The following is an 18,963-nucleotide window of genomic DNA, read 5'->3' on the forward strand; positions in this document are numbered from 1 at the left end:
ATAATTTCTTGAAATTTCTTTTAAACTTGTTTCTGTTGCATGGCATTTTACAGCCCATACTATTTCTCACAACATGTAAGAAATAATAAAAACAATAAGAATTCCAGCTTGATCATATCAGTACCATATAATACACTGTAGGCATAGCAAAACCATTTTATTTATTTCCCCAAAGAACAACTCGTCTTCCTCAGTTCACACAACAATATCAAGGCCTAATAAACTTTTCTGATGAATCAGCCGTGTTTGTAAAATGTCCCATTGCATTGAACAGGTCCATCGGATTTTCATCAACCTCCTGGCATTTGTCGTCAAACTGTGCGCCAACTGTCCACAGAGTCTCTAAGTCATATTCTTCTCTGATGTCTGGTTTCATGATGTGCAGTGCGATGTTACCTGAAAGAGAAGGGGATGCATATAGACTCTTTAGACAATATTTGATTTCATGTTGTCTCAACAATGTCATTTGAACAAAAATTCTATATATATGTACTTTTCCAGTCTTGAGAAAAATGAATAAGTACATAAAACCAATCCAAAGCTCATGCTCATATTAAAAATAAGGAGATCTCATACTGACTTTAACATTGCCAACTTGTACTTGTGATGTCCACTGTTTTCTTTTGTGAATTTCATTTACACACAGATGGCTCCACAGGGGGTCAGTCACCAAGGAGTCAATTAATAGGCCCTATGTGAATCACCTGATTCCCTACTTCCTTGAATTTTTAGGATTTTTTTTTTTCTCTCTCTCTAAAATACTGGTAGCTATGGGAGATGAAAAAAAGAATCCTTCTAAAAATCAAGGAAAAAGGTGAACTAGTTAAAAACATAGTTCTAATAACACTCCTTTATCAACTAAGCTCCTGTGAAGCCATTTATGTATAAACAATCAATAAACTAAAATCACAGTGGGCATGTATGTAAAGAACATCCCTGCTAACAATGGTTTAACTCATGGACTACTAATGGCATGCAAATACACTAAAAGCAAATTAATCAATATTTTTAGTGCAATGTAGGTTCTTTCGGCTGGTCAGAATATGCAGTTAATGTTTTTTTTCTAGTATTCAAGATTCTCTTTATTGTTAAGTATATTCATAAGTCATTTCATGTATTATAAGCAAGAAGATGAACAAAGAGAAGCAGAAGGCTGAGAAGGAGTGGAGGAAGGAGGAGGAGGAGGAGGAGGAGGAGGAGGAGGAGGAGGAGGAGGAGGAGGAGGAGGAGGAGGAGGAGGAGGAGGAGGAGGAGGAGGAGGAGGAGGAGGAGGAGGAAGAGGAGGAGGAGGAAGAGGAGGAGGAGGAGGAAGAGGAGGGGGAGGAGGAGGAGGAGGAGGAAGTAGAAGAGGAAGAAGGTGAAGAGGAAGAAAAAGATAATAAAGAGGAAGAAGAACAAAAGATGGCTGGCAAAGGCAGCTAGTCATGAGTTCCCTCTGGTTGGCAGGCAACCAGTTAAAAGCAACCTGCACCATCATACCCACTTGAATGCATTCCTACCCAAACAAAAACCCATCTACAACTCTTATCTCTTATGTTCTCTAATCAAAGCAAAAGTAATCTACCCCTCTTACCAAATCACAAAATAACCTCTTTCTCATTACAAGTCATAGCATTCATCCTTTATCCAAATCACAAAAGCATAACAAAATCACTTACCCATATCCAATGCCACCCAATTCGTTGACTTCCCTTCGCATATGAGCGATGGGTCTTTTCTGTTCTTCTTCTTCTTGTAAATGCGACGGATTGTTTCCGCGAGGGCATTGATGTGCCGCTGGGACAGGCTAGTGACCACAACCATGTAACTCACGTACTTAATTTCTGGAGGCACCTGAGAGCATTGATTGGGGTTAAGGGCCTGGCTCTTTTGAATCTCATTTACATTAGTTCTAATTAGTCTTTTGATTATTTGGATTGATTTCATGATCTATGGGTTCATCTCATTGCTTATTCTGATCTATGGGTTGTCTTGATTGGTTTCTTGTTTAGTCTGGTTAATTCAAAAATTGTTTGGATTGATTTACTATATATTCTGATAATCTGATAAGATAAAGTAATAATACTCTTATTCAAAAGAAATTTAAATATATCTGTTTTTAATTAAATATGAAAACAAGAATACTCTTCTCCAAAATAAGATATGATATAAAGAAGTTAGAAAGCAGAAAATACCGAATGGTTCCTCACCTGGATGACAACAATATCCCTGGCATTCTCCTCTCTTAAAAATTCCACTAATTCTTCAACGTCAAACACACCCGTTCTACCTCCTGCAAGCAAAGTTTATAATATATCTGTGAATAAAATATTTACATTAATCTTACTACTCATGTATTTTCTATATTTCAATTGAGATATGCATATTGCATACAGAAACAGAGATTCAGCCTGATACGACTGAGACCTGGCACATATAGCCGTTGAAAATAAGGATAGACTGATCTATACCATAAAAAAAAAAAAAGATAATGTGAAAATAAAAATAGAAAACTTGGATACATATAGATATACAAGCCACAAAGAGGTAATTGCTATTTTTAGCTATTTATTTAACAAATACTCAAATATGAAAAAAATTACACTTTTCTGATTCTTTTTCAATTCCAATACTTACTCTCCAACACTAGCTCCTCCACTTCTGTTTCTTCTTCCTCTATCCCTTCTGCTAGCCGTCTCTGCTCTTCATCGTAGTCATAAATTATCTGTGTTTTGTCCATGCTGAACTTTTCATACTTCTGTGTGGTGAACTTGGTCCAGGCTAAAAACAAGGCAAAAAGGAGCTGAGGAAAGTCTGCAAAAATTGTCAGCTAAAGTGTCTGACACTGTTTCATATGAGGATATTCATACACTGAAAGCATAAAGAATAACCAACAAGTTGCCCAAACGGATTCAATAATTTTGCTTGCACACAAATAAAATGCTGATGCCCTTATATAATGACATCAAAAAGAGAGTTTTAGAGCCCCTGCCATTCACTCTGTATTCAAATGATGTCCCAAGAATTATAAAGACAGAGTAAAATGTTGGCAGACAATAAAAATTATTCACATCAACTGAAATTGTCCGGATGAAAAATAGTTCAAGAGTAATTAGAGGTCATAGGTAGGTGATCTCAGGATTGACTTAAAATTTACAAGATGCATATAGGATACAACATGCCTGTAAAAGGAAAGATCAGAAACGGCTCAGGGAGGAGAAATGAAAATGGTGCCAGACTTTAGAGGATTGTCCCTTATGAGGAAATACTGCTTCATGCGCAGGGTGGTGTGAAGCGATGGAGTGGTAGTCTAGTTAGTGTTAAGAGCTTGTGCATGCCTTCTCGCTTGCAGCTGCCACCGCTGGCTAGCCTCGTGCGAAAAAGGGAGCAGCTCTGCATAAGCCTCCCCCTGCCAGTGCATAGCCTCTCCATCATCGAGACTCCCTGCAGTGCCTCCTCGTGGCCGCCCATGGAAACTGGGTACCTTGCGGTTCCAGGCTAAACTGAGGGGGATCTCGGAGCAGCAGGAGGCCCCAGAGGTCCAGGGCCATGGCCCACCGGCGTGTGGACACGCCCTGGCCCTGTACCAACTCCTGCCCCCTAGCCCTCTGGGGTTAATGGGAGGCTCGGGGGAGGTGGGCCTTGCCAGTCCTCCTCCCCCCAGATATAAACCAATCGGCAGTGCAAACTATAAATGGAGAGGCTGGGAGGAGGGGGAAAGCCCCTCCCACCCAGCTAGTGAGGCGGACTGTGGGCCCTGCTGGGAGGGCGACTGCTGGAGCGCAGGCTGGGAACGGGAACTACCCGTCTCGCCTGCGCTCTGGTGGCCGCCAGCCCAGAGTGAAGCTTGTGGGGGAAAGCCCTCAGGAACCCCACAGGTGGATGATGGGGCACGCAGCCCACCACCCCCTTTTATATGGGGCAGCGTCGGTGGGGGTGGCAGAGGTGGCATCCACCCGGAGCGACTGCCAGAGGCTGAACCTCAGGCGGGAAGTTAGGGTGGGGGCTTGGAACGTCCGTTCTTTGCGTCAGGATGATCGGTTGCCTCTACTGTCGAGGGAACTGGGGAGGCTGAGAGTTGAGGTGGCTGCTCTCTCGGAGGTAAGGAGGCCTGGCAGCGGCATGACCTGTGTAGGTGGCTACACCTACTACTGGTCGGGCCGCAGCGATGGCCACCATCTCCAGGGAGTAGCCATTGCCGTCTCCAGCAGACTCCAGCCCTCGGTAGTAGAGGTTACTCCTGTTGTTGAGCGTATAATGGTATTGAGATTGAAGCTTTCTTTTGGCTTCATGTCTCTTATTGCTGTGTACGCTCCTACCGATGTTTGTAAACTTGACGTGAAAGAGATGTTCTACGCCAAACTTACATCTGTGGCAGACAGATGTCCTCGACGAGATATTCGCATTGTTCTGGGTGACTTCAATGCGGTATCTGGCTGTGATCGAGCTGGTTATGAGATGTCTGTCGGTCCCCATGGTTCAGGAGCTGATGCCGGTAGCGAGAATAGCCTCCTTTTCCGGGACTTTGCAAGATCCCAGAAATTGAGGATTTCTGGCTCCTGGTACCAGCGCCCAGACCCACATCGCTGGACATGGTACAGTGATGCGGGTAACGCAGCCAAGGAGATCGACCACATACTTGTTAGCACTCGTTGGAGGATCCTTCAGAATTGCAGGGTGTTCAGGAGTGCTGAGTTCTGTGGTACTGACCATGGATTGGTTGTGGCTACCCTCCGGGTCCACTTCAAAACCCCCCAGCGGTCAAATGATCACCCTAGGGTGTTTCATTTGGACAGGCTGAGGGAGGGGGAGTGTGCCCGCAGGTTTGCTGAGGCAATCTCTGATCGTTTCGCAGTGCTTGGCAGTCTGACAGACCCTGTTCTTCTGTGGGATACCTTTAAGCGTGAAACGCTTGATACAGCTCAAGATACGATTGGTGTACGCCCGAGAGCAGTACAGAATTCCATCTCGCGGGAGACACTGGAAGCCACTGATGCATGTCGTGCGGCTCGTCTGACAGGGGATCGGGAATTGCACCGTTCTCATGTGCGCAGAACTCGGTCCCTGTTAAGAAGGGACAAGGAACAGTTTATTAGGAGTCTTGCAGAGGAGGTAGAAGGCCATTTCTTAGTAAATGACCTTCGTCCTGCATACCAAGCCCTGAGAAAGCTGAACTCCAAGCCCTCTTCACAGGTGACAGCAGTTCTCTCAGTAAGTGGTCAGATCGTTTCAGATCCTGTTGCGGTGCGGGGACGTTGGGCTGAGTATTTTGAGCAGCTGTACCAGGTTGACCCACCAACAGTTAACTTGGATGCGGGTAGTGTCGAGATCCCGCTGCCGAATCCACCTATCAGTGAGGACCCTCCCTCCCTAACTGAAGTTAGGGGGGCGATTTCCAAGCTGAAGAGTGGTAAAGCAGCTGATATCTGCGGCATACCAGCTGAACTGTTAAAGGCTGGTGGTGAACCTATGGCACGGGGGTTACATGCTGTCCTGGCTGCCATCTGGCAGTCCGGTTCCATTCCTCCTGACCTGTTGAGGGGTGTGGTCATCCCTCTCTGGAAGGGGAAGGGGGACCGTTGGGACTGCAGCAATCACCGAGGCATCACACTGCTCAGTGTACCAGGCAAGGTTCTTGCCCACATCCTTCTGAGACGTATCAGAGACCATCTACTGAGGCACCAGAGACTGGAGCAATCCGGATTCACTCCTGGTAAGTCCACAATAGACCGTATCCTCGCGCTTCGAGTCATTGTAGAGCGCCGTCGTGAGTTCGGGTGTGGGCTGCTTGCAGCCTACATCGACCTCAAGAAGGCGTTCGATACGGTGCACTGGGAGTCACTTTGGGAGATCCTGAGGCTGAGAGGAATACCAACAAGGATTATTGGACTAATAGCAAGCCTGTATACTGGTACTGAAAGTGCTGTAAAGTGTGGTGGGGGCCTGTCGAGCTTCTTTCCTGTTAGTTCAGGAGTGAGGCAAGGCTGTGTCCTTGCACCAACTCTTTTCAACACTTGCATGGACTGGATACTGGGCAGAGCTACTGTTCAAAGTCATTGTGGGGCAACGCTGGGCAATATCAAGGTTACAGACCTTGACTTTGCTGATGACGTTGCCATTCTATCTGAGTCTTTGGAAACCCTAGTGGCGGCTCTCGATGCATTTAGCAATGAAGCGAAGCCCCTGGGTCTAGAGGTCTCCTGGACCAAGACCAAGGTCCAGGAATTTGGGGACTTGTTAGGAGAACCTGTTCAGTCGGTACGTGCTTGCGGCGAGGACATTGAAGTCACAGAGAGCTTTACATACCTTGGTAGTGTAGTTCATAACTCTGGGCTGTCAGACCATGAAGTCAGCAGACGGATTGGCCTGGCAGCAGGGGTCATGAACTCTCTCAACAAGAGTATTTGGAGATGTCGGTACCTGTGCAGAAGGACCAAGCTACGGGTTTTCAAGGCCCTGATAATGCCAGTTTTGCTATACGGTAGCGAAACCTGGACATTGTCCTGTGCCTTGGAGGCTCGTCTTGAAGCCTTTTGTAATAGGTCCTTGCGCCAGATCATGGGGTACTGTTGGCGGGACCATGTGTCCAACTAACGGTTGCACCGTGAGACTGGCACAAGCCCTGTTATCTGCACAATCCGTGATCGCCAACTCAGGCTATACGGCCACCTGGCTCGCTTTCCTCAGGATAATCCTGCCCATCAGGTCGTCTCTATTCGAGACAACCCTGGATGGAGGAGGCCTGTGGGACGACCGAGGAAGTCATGGCTTGGGCAGATCGACCAAACCTGCCGTGAAGAACTAGAGATGGGCCGAGTCCCTGCCTGGCGTCTAGCCATGAGGGATCCTCGTAGGTGGAAGCGAAGGGTGGATGCGGCTATGCGCCCCCGTCGGCGTCAGCCCCCATGATGATGATTAGCAAGCATAACAAAAAAGGTCTTCTCTAAACCATGATTGAGTCTGGATCTTTGGAGGTTAATAATGTTTAAAAAGTCTCATCTTACAGTGAGAAAAAAAATCCAGAAGAAAATTATAAATGCATGAAACAAACACCTGGAAAATGTTATGCTCCAAGATACAGAACCATAAGAGGTTTCATGGAGGCTCCAGAATAGAAATTGTCAAGGGTACCATATATATAGTGAAATCTAACTTATCCCTCATGAATCTATCAGTGCTAAGACCCTATTCCACAAAATACATACAAATTACATGTAGTAGTATGGAAGTATTTACAATCTAAAAAACTCTTTCTGAAAGTGTATAAATACTGCACACTGAAACACGACCAGAAGTTACTCACGATTTATGGCTGCCGATTCTGATCCTGTGTTTGAGTTCGCAGCCTGTTTGTCCATGTCCAATGATTTTGGAAGATGATTTCCGCCATTCTCATTGCTTTCCTTGTTCTCCTCTTTCCCGTCGTTACACTCCCCTGTGGATTTTCCCAGTTCTTCTGCAAAGTCACTCTGCAACTCACTGAGCCACTTCTTCACTTCTGGATCCTTGGAGAAGTCCATCTTGCCATTCTTATCATTGCTGTCTTGCCTAGAGCTTGTGCTAAACCTACTTCGATAAATGTGCGACCTTAGTGGTACAGGGCGTAAAACTCCTTGTGGGTAGTGACTCTGGGCATCATGCTGAGAAATGATCTTGGCGTTTGTAACCTGGTAGTCCCTCCTAGACACCAAGGAAGGTGTCCTTGAGCAAAGGATGCAAGTGCGGGAAAGCAAGCAACGCTGCATGGTTTTAGATTAACTTGGACAAGTCATCAGCTATCTGTGGAAAGGGAATTAAATTATAAATAACGGCAAAGACAAAAAAAAGGAAAAGGAAGATGGTAGAAGACTGAAGAAAAAGAGGTAGGGGAGAGAATGAAGGGAGAGGAGAGGAAAGGAGAGGAGAGGAGAGAAAGAGTGAGAAGAAGAGAAGAGAAGAAAAGAGAAAAGGAGCGAGAGGATGAAAAAGAGAAAAAGAAAGGGAAGAACACAAGTCATTAATTTATAGATCAAAGCATCAACCACACTCAAGAAAGCTTTGAAGACAACAGAAACCACAATATGAACTATACCCTAGAAAATCAACAATGTAATCAGTTAAAATGTCTTTGTATACCATCATTAGACCAAGGGATGTGTTTACATATGATTCAGTTAAAGAATTTTTTGATACAATAAGAAAAAACAGATATCCAGGAAATATAGACAAATTAAAGTCCAAAACACCATATTTAATGAACGGATGAAGATCCAACACCGTAACAGATATCCATTAGTAATGCTGTGTTCGGAACTCCTCATCCTGCTCGTCCAGACCAGTTGGACAAAATGTTTTGACTGTTCGGAACCCCTACTTTCTGGTCCAGTACAAGTTGTCCATCTCGTCTATCTCGCCCTCCCGTGAAGGTGGGTGAGCAGAACGATATGATGTCACAATAGCTTTTGTATGTAAACACTGACAGTTGTAGGTAACCATAAGATATTGATGGGTAATTTTATGGCCCTTTATTGGTGTTATCAAAGAATAATTTTGTGTTTGTCAGTTGCAGGTAAGTTAAATATGCATCAAAGAAGTTATAAAATCTATACAGCATGTAAAATAAAGACACCAGTATGATAAATAAGTGAATGTTTATTTCGAGCCGGTTGCATTCTGGGCAGCAAGGGTCTTGGAGGTTCTGAACGTGGCCTCGTTGTCCTGCTAATTCTAGTTGTCTGGATGAGCAAGACGTGGAGTTCAGAATGCAGCATAAGACCATGTTGACTCTAACTACTGCTACCACCCCAGACTATTGAGTTTGGTCTGCGCAAGGAACGCATTCCCCATGCAAAAATTACTTAGTCAAATTCTGTCTGCACAAATGTAGTTCTCTGGTAACTTTCCACCCATGCTTAGTTCTTTTTTAAATCATCTTCCGTGCAAAATATTCTTTTGATCTTTCTGCACACTTGTTTCATCATCTGTCCGTGCAAATGCAGACAAAATGATGTTTTCCGCACATGAAAAAATGTAATATTCCCGTGCAAGGAAAATACTCTACTATCTGGCTACCACCCCTATAGCCATCACCCATAGGCTTATGCAGTGACTTTGCAGAGGCTCATTGGTACCCGGGCATGTGACACCCCGTGGGACCTTTCTAGGGTTAAAAAATAACGAAGGACACACAGATATAATATAGATACATAGTCCACAAGTATAATGTAAGGATACATAGATGACGACTGATGCTTAAATACACAGTAACACAGTAAGTAATTTAAAGTTATACACAAACATATGGCTAATGCTTACATTATAGATAGAGGTATTGAAAACCCATGAAGAATAACTGTATCATTGAGGAATAAAGAGCTGAAAGTATTGTACACAGACGCACACTTACTTTGAAGGACCTTGGGAGCACCATACAGTGTCGGCTGCTGAGTCTTATATCCCTATCCTATAGTAGTTAATTTTAATAATCTATCTGACACTTTTACGGAAAATTTAGGAATCACTAATGTCTGTAGTGAAAATTTTTGTTTTTTCTGATACATAATTAAGAGTAGATGTATAATTGGATGATTTGTTTATAAAAGATCAAAAACGTAACACGTTTTGTTTTCGCTCGGCAAAATTGGTAAAAAAAATTGTCAATTTTTATTAACCAAAATACTGTCAAATAGACATTTATAATGGCATCATTTTAATCATATTTGCTGATTAGTCACGATTAAATGCATCCATAAACCAATTATTTCTGTTTTCGGAATTTTTAAATCAACTGACTGACAGTACTCATATATGACATTGGTATCTAGTATTTTCGCTTATATCATTGATATCAACAATGAAAAATATATGCATTATTCTGCATCACTTTATAGATCTATTGACCAATTCAATTGCGCTCGTAATCGCCGATCGCCATTGTTTACAAACATTGAAGACGGAGGCGACGTGTACGGTGGGCGTGATTTCCAATTTTTACGATAATATCCCTACAGAAGAATTATGGAGTCTAAGCCGCGGGTTGTTGTGCTTTCCACACACGAGAAAGATGGAAGGGAGATTGTGAAAGGTAAATTGGTTTTGTATTTTAGTTGTAAGGATTTAATGGCTGTAATTGGGTCTTATTTATGTGTCGCCTTATACAGGATGCATATTATTGTTACGGTATCATAAGTTTATTTCCCGGGGTTTAAGTGGCTTTGACATGTTTCACAATATCATTACAAATTACCGTCTCTCACCTTGGATTGTAAATATGATTATATTTAGTTGCATATTTAAACAATTTGCATTATTTTCTTTCATTTATATTACTACAATTGTAATAATATTACTTGATATTATGTTTAAGACATTCTACTAATGAAAATGAATGTGGACTTTCCAGGGATCCTTGATTTGGAGTGCCTGCCAAATCCAGTAGTCGAAGGGGAGGGTGTCGAGTGCTGGTCTTGGGAGATGGAAAATAAATACTACACAGCTTCGGTGCTGCTGACGACAGTGCCTCACCCAGAGAAGTGTTTGCAGTGGATCCTAGAGAGCGGGGAGGCCCTGATTATATACTGTGATGCAACGCAGGTCGGTTGCAATTTTTTTTATTGATTGTTGATTAGAGTATAGTTGTAAAAGTTATTTAAAAGAAATGTTACTGAATATTATTATTATTATAAGTTTGTATTTATGTTATTAGTTTCGTTTTTGGTTCTTTTAGCTATTTCTTGCATGTGTCATTGAAATATAGTTATTGTAAGTATTGATAGGTATCACAAAAGTATATTATTTATTCAAGGTATAATTGCAATTTAATTTCTATTAAAGCCATATGTTTTTGATAGAGATAGTTTGATTTCAACCATGTCATTCGCATCAATTCATTACCTAAGGTAAAAAAGTAGATAGTTTCCTAAAACAATTCAATGTATGACAGCTTGATTATCTCCCAACAGAATGATGCCCTAGACAGCATAAACAGCTTGGTGGAAAATGTCGGGGAGTTTGAGCCAGAGGTGCAGATGTTGGTCTGTGACTCTTGCTCTTCAGAAGATGGCAATGGTGGGCTTTCGAGACTGAACGGTGAGTGATCTGTTATTTTTTCCATTTCTCTGGCATCTCTGCAGTGAGTTTCCATTGAAATGTCTATTGCTATACAACCAGTTCCTAGTGTTATTCTGTCAGTTTCTGTCATGCTGTCATTTCTCATGTTGTACTACCAGGCCCCTTGTTATATTACTTTTTCCCTTATTAACCCCTTGGATCTGGTTGCCTAATGTCCGAATTTTGGGCAGTCACATGGACCAAAATATGGACATTATGCTTACATGTGCAGCTGCTCTGCTGGGTTTGCAGCTTGTAGGCCGGGCGCACAAGAGCATTCATTTGCAGTGAAAAAACTTTATGCCTTTCCTTTGCAATATCCTCCCTGGAGCCAGTGCTCTTCCAGTGATGGTTAATGGACACTACATTCCACATTCATTTATCAATGAGAATAAAAGGGAATAAAGCAAAAGTTCCTAAATGCCAAATGAGTCTACTCACCTTCCAAGAGGTTTATGCACTCTTGGTAAGACTTTTCCATCACCCTGGCCTGCCAAAGTGCTCATGGTAGTAAGTTCATGTCACCTGGCTCACAGCCAAGAAGACATGTTCATGTCACCTGCTCCTCAAATTTTATCTTGACGTGATAGTCACGTCATCCAGTTTGAAGGACTTAATCTACTTTCCCACTTTCTTCACTTTGTGTCTCTATCATCTCTCCTCATGTTCCTTTTGTAAGTCAAGTCAGGTTATGTTGAGGTCCCTATTATGTATGAAGTTACCAACTGTATATTAAGTTACCCTTTGTATATTTAGTTTTCCATTGTGTATTCAGTTATGCAGTGTATATTAACTTGCCAGTTGCATATTGAATTTCTTATTTAAGCACCCATTGTATTTTAGATCACCAGTTACAGCAATTACTCATCATAGTAATAGTTAACCTACTGAATATTATGATGAATAACCAACCAAAAACAGAAAAAAAGATAGGAAAAGATTTAAACCCCAAACCCTCCTGCATCCTCCTCAGCCCAGCAGTGGTGTATAAGTAATGGCTGGGAGCTCATAGAACTGAATCGCGCTCAGGAGACCAACAATGAGGACTCTGAAGACGAGGATGACTTCCCAGAGAGCCTTGGCTTTAAGCGTGTCCGCCAGGCTCTTCATGCGCACACCTGGTCCAACCTAGTCATGAAAGGTAATGCAGTTTTGAACGGCATAGATTGGAGTCCCTTGTATCTGGGCAAGGATTTTGCTGAGTTTGATTCATGCTAGACTGGCATGTGGTGAGATACTTTGGATATTTAGATCCATTGCAGATATTGATATTAGTTACTTTCCTTAGAGAAAAAAGGAGAGAAAGAAAGTGTTATTGGTCTGATAGAGTGATCTACTATACTTAAACCAGATAACAACCGAAGCAGCCGATTGAATGCAGTATTGCAGTCAGTGGCCTCAAAGGACGACAAGAGCGGCAAAGAAGGACAAGAATCAGATGAGGTGCTCTACTCTCAACTGTCAGACTTGACTGTGGAGGATAACAACACAGGGGCCTCACCCCTTCCAGGTAGCGTCACCTCCTTCATCTCCTCAACTTTTTCCCCTTCTCTTGCGAATAATTTCACTTCTATGCCTTTTCCTTTACTCTCTCTCTCTCCACCTGCTCCTCTTGCAAGTAACTCTACTTCTCAACCTTGTCCACTTCCCAACTTCAGCTTCAGAGCATGTTGTCTTCCCATGCCTTTGGTGTCTCTAGCCTTTCTTTGTCTTTTATTTTCCAAATTTTTTAACATCTTTAATTGTGATTCTTCTATTGTTATTATTTTTATTATTGTTATTATTATTATTATTATTATATCATCATCACATCATCATCATCATTATCATTATCATTATTATTATTATTATCATCATTACCATCATTGTTATTATCATTATTATTGTTATTACTATTGTCATTGTTATTGACAGCATCATCCTCATCATTATCATTATTGTTTTTGTTAATGTTATGATGATGATGATGATGATATATTTTATATATTGCATCTTAATTTTTTGTTATATTTATTTATAATTTTGATTTCTCTTTCAGGTGACTATTTAGACCCCATGATGATGGAAGGCTGCCTGGAAAAAGATGAGGGTGACTTCGAGAATCTCTTTTCTAGCTTTGAGCACCTCAAGCGGACTGCGTCATCGCTCCCACCTGATCAACGGAGGGACTATGCAGAGAAAGTGGCTGTGGCTTTCTGGAGGGCCATGGGGGGGGACGAAGATGAGGTCGATGGGTTGGATTCAGAGTAATAGCAGTGGAAATGTCGGCAGTTTAGGGGCGTTGAAATAGCATGTATAAAAAGTTTATTTCTCTTTCAGGTTACATATGGTATTGTATATGTATGTTTGTTGTTATGTTTTCCTTTTCTTTTCTTTTCTTTTTTGTTATTAGATGTTGTTGTAGATAAAGCAATTTATGTATATTATGCGTGATGTGATCTAAAGTAAGTAAGAGATATATATGTATAGGAAGATAGGCAATATATCTTGTTTCGAGCTTGAGATGTTCTGGTATGTTAAAGATGAAAACATACAATACCTTTGTTTTCAGTGATGTATGCATGGTTCTGCAGATACAGTTGCTCCAAGATGTTATATAATAGTGAAATTTCTACATTTAATCAGTTATCTACTATTAAAAGATAAGATCTGGAATAAAAGAAATTAATGATCAGTTTTTTTTGTGAGATGTATCTTTGTTATGATTATTTGTATAATTGTTTTTCTGTAGTCTTCGGTGGTGCCTGTTCTCCAGTGTAGATTTTCATACGATGTTAAAAATAAGAGATAGAATCCAGTGAGGCGTTCACTTCTTAATTTGTGGAAGTGCCAGCTGTAAATATATATGAAAATGATAATTTAGGAAATACTGGCCCAATGTGTATTCATTTATCATTTACAAAATACTTCCCATGTAAAAATTCAACATTTCAAAATATACCGATATAAATAAGAATCAGTTACTGTGGTATTGGGCACATGTAGATGGGGAATGACGACGACAAAAGTGGGAAAACTGAAAAACTGACTTGTACCCTTAATTATTAGAGTCGAGATTATATCCGGGAATTATAGTTCAATCTTTCCTGTCTAAGAAATCCTCAGATTCTACATAGTTTCATAGCACATAAACAAATAATAAATAGTTCTGTTTTGTTAGATATTTTTATATTCTTAATACATTCTGGGGCCTTCTCTTTTACCTATTTATTTTGTTTATATTGATTTAATGAATTTTTGTCAGGACATGTTTTTCAATGATACTACAAGATTTTTATTTATTTCTATCAATTTTTTAAATCTTTGTATTTATGATTTTTATGAAAACACTTTGTTTTGCATACTAAATTTTAACATATTTTTTTCATAATTGTGTATGTAGTGTTCAAATGCATTTTACTTTTGTGATTATACAACTATTATGTGTTCAATTTTATTTTCAGTTTAAAAGAGTAATTTTAAATGAAAACGTCTTTGTTTTATGAGTAAAAACAGTGCAAAAAAAAAAAAAAAAGATTAACTTGGTCAAGAAAAGAATAATGTAGTCATTTATTGCTGCCTGTCAACTGATGCAAAGTGTAGAAAATAAGATTAGACGAAACTGCTTAGGATGCTGTTGACATCTGTCAGGGAATTGTAAGACAAAGAATGAATTATGAATTATGCAAATTTGGGAGTATGATGCTACATTCCAATTTTTTATGCATATGAATAATAATAAATGTCTTTTTTTTTTAAAATTCCTATGGATATTTGAATTTATAAGTTGAATAAAGAAAATATATAGTAACAATAAATGATAATGATATGAATAGCACATAAGATTATAACCTAGTTAATAACAAAAGTTGTAAATAAACTCAACAGGAAAATATATCATCCTTGAGCTTTTTATTACTTCCTCCATAAATTCAATGGAAACAACTCTGCTAGATTGAATACTGTCTCAGCACAGGTACTTTGGTAACTTGTCTGGTGTTTCCCTACCCGGATGTCATATCTGTGCATGCCTGAAACCCAGCTTACGGTATGTGAATTGGTACACAATTTAGTAACATGGGCAAAGTCTCTCGTTTGGAAGCCGCCTAACACACTAGTTAACTCAAATCAGTCGTAAGCCATCTATTACTTATATTTTTACACAAATCCCTACGCAAAATATTTTTATATTCTCTTTACATTTTAACAATACCTTATCATAGGAAAGATAATTTTCATTACAGCAGCTGCTCTAAAAAGAAAAGAAAAAAAAAATCACCAGTAATCATATTTAATAACAAATTAATCCTTAATTGTATTATGAGAAAACGTAATAGTAGCAGCAGCAGCAGCTAAAGAAGTAATTAAAATGAAAATGAAATGCAAATGAAAAGATCAAATGAATGAATAACCAATAACAGTAGTAATAATAATAATAACAGTACTACTACTACTAATTATTTTGATAATATAATAATGATAATAAAAATAATAATGATGATGATAGTAGTGATGGCTAATATTAATACCAATACTTCCTGAAATAATGTAATAACAATAATAATAATGATTATCATATTAACAGTAGAAAAAAAAGGAAAGCAGCTATTATAGTAATTAAAGGAATGACAATAATGATACTACTACTAATAATAAACATTGACAACAATACACCATCTTTTTTTTTTCTTAAAAGGATATAAAACACATAAGTCATTAAGAAATAAATATATATTTTGAAGTCAATCAACAAACAACAGCATGAATAAAATCTAATGACACGGCCTAAAGTCTGTGTGTTTGTGTGTACGAGTGCAAAGTGTTTTTCAGTCATTCTTCTGAATTTCGTTTCATGTCATTCCATTTCATCAAGTTTTATATATACACGTATTTCATTTGCGCTTAAAATCTCTCTGAGTCTTGTTGCAAGATGTGGTCTCTATATCGACTCTCCTGCTGCTTTATTTCTTTCCTGTCGTAAATGCCGAAATTTTTAAAAAGGGCAAGAAAGAAAAAATGAGAAGAAAAAGTGCCATTCAATCCTCAGACAGATCGGACATTAGAATCAAAAGTATCCTGAATTTTTTTTTCAGTATTTGTGAAAAGAGAAATCAGAATAGAAGTTTGTGTAAAATGTTTTAAGAATTTTTGGTTATTATTGCATTGGTGAAGAGGCACAATATGGATGTAATACAAATATTTTAAAGAAATTTTGATAACTTTTGTTTTACTTTTATTGATTTCTTTCCCCTATAATTTAAAAATGGAACATTTTCTCCTTAGTGAATGTTTACAGCAATCTGTAATCATTATGGGAATATACACATAAAAAAAAGGAAATAACAATAAATAAATACCTGGGTTTCAAAGAGCTAAATAGAACACACTCTCAAATGCCATTTTGAATTCAATTCCACCTTAAATTATAGAACTAAGTATCAACTCTTTCTAATAAATAGAAGCAAAACTTTGGCCATTTGAAACATACAATCTCTGCATGTACAACAACATATATAACAATAAATGAATCATACACCTGGTTCCTCACTACGGAAAATTGCCTATAAAACACAAGTGAAAAATAAAATAAGGAAGAATAAGGTAAAAACAAAGTGAAAGAAGAAAAAATCCTGAAAGCTCGATCTCACTTGCATAGATATTGCAAAAAACAGCCTAAGACATATAAACACCGCCTCTCCTATCTTTCAACACCATAAACTTCTATTATTTACAAAATGCATTCCTAAAGGGGGGAGGGGGGAAGAGAGTATCCACTAGCTCTTGAAGAGGGAGGAGAGCAGTGCCGATACTTCCTCTTGTGATGGGCATGCAATGATGATGCGGTCATCCTCGTTGTAGTTCTCCGTCACTATATTTTGCACTTTAGAGAAAGTGCTGAGGACGTTTGCCCGGATGGGCTTGAACAGGATGAACTCTGTGTCGCGGTTGGCCAGGTAAAGTTGCATACTGCGCTGGATGCCAGGCAGATGTGTGCGGATGTTTTTCTGGCTGCTGCTCACAACATCTGCTATCTGTGATGGATGCAAATGGATGTTTGTTGCTTTGACAGGTTTACTGAGACCAGAATCTATGTCTCAAAGGGATGAAATAAAGCAAGTTACCCTCACCATCTAATGTATGGTGAAACTATTGATAATGGGAATTATAAATAAAACAAATCACAAGTTTCATTTTCTCTGCACAAGTAGTCAAACTCTAAACCATCATCAGTTGCTACCATCAATCATTAACTTGAGAAAATGGGGCAACCTCTATCCCAAAAAACCCACAGAGTCAAGTAACTGACCTTCTCGGCAGATGCAAATGGCTGGTTCTTAAGGGAAATGGGCTTGACACTCTCCTCCTTGTTCATCTGGAGGATGACCTCTGCCTTGGTTAGGAAGATGGACAGTGGCCCTGTCAGGGACTCTGTGCAGGTCAATATCAGCAGCTCACACAGCTTCTTCAATCTGTTGTCTAGGTCTCTCTTTGAGTCCAGTCTCTGTTCAGTGACCTGGGATTGTGGATAAATAAAAAAATATATAAGAAAACAAATAGGGCACCATCATAAACCTTAGACTGGTAATGGCATGTATATACACTAGAAATGTCACCACAACTTTCAAACAGTATGCATATTCTTTAGTTTCAAAATCAAGTGTTATTATAATTTACAATATTTTTATATGATTTTAAGATGCGCATGAAAAGAAAAAAGAACCAAAATTAAAATAATATACTAGCTGCCATGGGTACCTGCTCAGAGGCTCATCTTGGCTTGCAGCTGGTGAGTTAACCATTCAAATTTGCAAGATTCAAAGTGGAAGCGGTAAAATTTCAAGCCAATGAAAAACTTTCCTTTTTAGCAATGGTATAATCATTGCAAATTCTGCTATGTCTTAAAAGAAAGAACAAAAAAAAAAACGAACAAATGAATGAAAAAAAGAAAGGGGAAAAAAAATCTATCGCTTTACCTGAAGGCTACCCTTGACAATAAACTCCAACAGTGCATTATTGGATGAGAGGGAGAAGAGGCGATCCCTTTTTTGAACCAGGCTGAATGCCGCATTTCGTACTTTGCTCCAGTCTAGGCTTGTCTCATGCAGGCAGGCATCAACCTGTTAAATTGTATGGGGAAGGAGGTATTAGCATTCTATTGGGTTATGAACAGTCTAAAGATGAATGATAAAAGAGAATCTAAGTTTACAAAACTACACAGATATTTCTCTGACTACTAGCTCTTTGAACAAATATTTGAAGAAGGAAAGAAAGAGACAGATGGTCCTTATGTACACAGGTCACAGAGGGCAGATCCCTTCTCAGAATTTGACTAATTAGTTCGTAACTGATGCTAGACACACCTACGCACTTCTGACTGTTTCTGGAAATTCCTGTTTGCTAATAACAGGGATGCACATGGATGAATTACCTTATCCTAAACACTAAAGGTTAATTCATTGCCTCACCTTGTACCTACAAGAACAACAATGATGGCAACAAAAACACAAAGGGACATTTTGATCACCTGGAAAGGGGCCATTTGTTCTCTGAGGATGAGGAGATGCTTAATTTCAAACAGCTGACCGTCCAGAGGCGAGGAAGTCTTGCTGATGATAGCTGAGGCTGAGCTAAGACTCTGCATGCATGCCGTGAGGGCTTCTAGTGATACACCCTGGAGAAAAAATATGCAAAATATGGTACAATCTTTAACCCATTGGCTAACATATATATGGCTCTATGAGTACTTGGTCAGCTCCAGAAGCACTTGGTTACCAAGGAGTCAATTAGAAGTCTTACATATCTCTCCTGTTCACCCTCCTTTTTGATTTTTGTAAATATTACTTTTTATTTTTCATTCACATTAGCAATGTTAATAATATCAAAATAATCATAGCGTCAATAATGATAATAAGTATT

The 18,963-nt window shown here is 39.6% G+C and overlaps 3 protein-coding genes across 5 annotated transcripts in view; 1 reads left to right on the forward strand and 2 right to left on the reverse strand.

Moving 5' to 3' along the window:
• The window catches only part of LOC113805610 (ribosomal silencing factor RsfS-like protein, 312), a 9,842-nt gene extending 353 nt beyond the window's left edge, over positions 1 to 9,489 (reverse strand). Inside the window, exons 1-6 of one of the 2 annotated variants that reach the window (XM_027356647.2) lie at positions 9,365 to 9,489; positions 7,283 to 7,758; positions 2,617 to 2,760; positions 2,190 to 2,272; positions 1,659 to 1,833; positions 1 to 396 (exon numbers count right to left, since the gene is read on the reverse strand). The exon at positions 1 to 396 is cut by the window's left edge and continues 353 nt beyond it. In XM_027356647.2, the coding sequence (XP_027212448.2) occupies positions 209 to 396; positions 1,659 to 1,833; positions 2,190 to 2,272; positions 2,617 to 2,760; positions 7,283 to 7,724 (1,032 nt within the window). In that variant the 5' untranslated portion in view covers positions 7,725 to 7,758; positions 9,365 to 9,489 and the 3' untranslated portion in view covers positions 1 to 208. Of the gene's footprint in view, positions 397 to 1,658; positions 1,834 to 2,189; positions 2,273 to 2,616; positions 2,761 to 7,282; positions 7,759 to 9,273 lie in introns of both variants that reach the window. The other variant, XM_070116078.1, reaches the window with a different exon arrangement.
• Positions 9,490 to 9,879: 390 nt separating this feature from the next.
• Positions 9,880 to 14,946, forward strand: LOC113805617 (alpha- and gamma-adaptin-binding protein p34). Its single transcript, XM_070116079.1, has 6 exons — positions 9,880 to 10,042; positions 10,361 to 10,551; positions 10,920 to 11,046; positions 12,041 to 12,208; positions 12,419 to 12,577; positions 13,106 to 14,946. The coding sequence occupies exons 1-6, from the start codon at positions 9,976 to 9,978 to the stop codon at positions 13,315 to 13,317; spliced, it is 924 nt and encodes a 307-aa protein (XP_069972180.1). The 5' UTR covers positions 9,880 to 9,975; the 3' UTR covers positions 13,318 to 14,946.
• Positions 14,947 to 15,759: 813 nt separating this feature from the next.
• The window catches only part of Cog3 (conserved oligomeric Golgi complex subunit 3), a 36,436-nt gene continuing 33,232 nt past the window's right edge, over positions 15,760 to 18,963 (reverse strand). For both annotated transcript variants that reach the window (XM_070116076.1, XM_027356642.2), the window contains exons 7-10: positions 18,572 to 18,718; positions 18,021 to 18,164; positions 17,354 to 17,560; positions 15,760 to 17,078 (exon numbers count right to left, since the gene is read on the reverse strand). In XM_070116076.1, coding sequence (XP_069972177.1) covers positions 16,821 to 17,078; positions 17,354 to 17,560; positions 18,021 to 18,164; positions 18,572 to 18,718 — 756 coding nt within the window. In that variant the 3' untranslated portion in view covers positions 15,760 to 16,820. The remainder of the gene's footprint in view (positions 17,079 to 17,353; positions 17,561 to 18,020; positions 18,165 to 18,571; positions 18,719 to 18,963) is intronic.

Source organism: Penaeus vannamei, chromosome 38 (assembly GCF_042767895.1).
Source record: "Penaeus vannamei isolate JL-2024 chromosome 38, ASM4276789v1, whole genome shotgun sequence".
In the NCBI taxonomy this organism is placed as follows: Eukaryota; Metazoa; Arthropoda; class Malacostraca; order Decapoda; family Penaeidae; genus Penaeus; species Penaeus vannamei.

Coding starts and splice junctions, on each gene's coding strand:
- LOC113805617 (XM_070116079.1), top strand. CDS start 9,976: ATGGAGTCTAAGCCGCGGGTTGTTGTGCTTTCCACACACGAGAAAGAT. Junction 10,552..10,919: donor TATACTGTGATGCAACGCAG/GTCGGTTGCAAT, acceptor ATCTCCCAACAG/AATGATGCCCTAGACAGCAT. Junction 12,209..12,418: donor GTCCAACCTAGTCATGAAAG/GTAATGCAGTTT, acceptor TACTTAAACCAG/ATAACAACCGAAGCAGCCGA.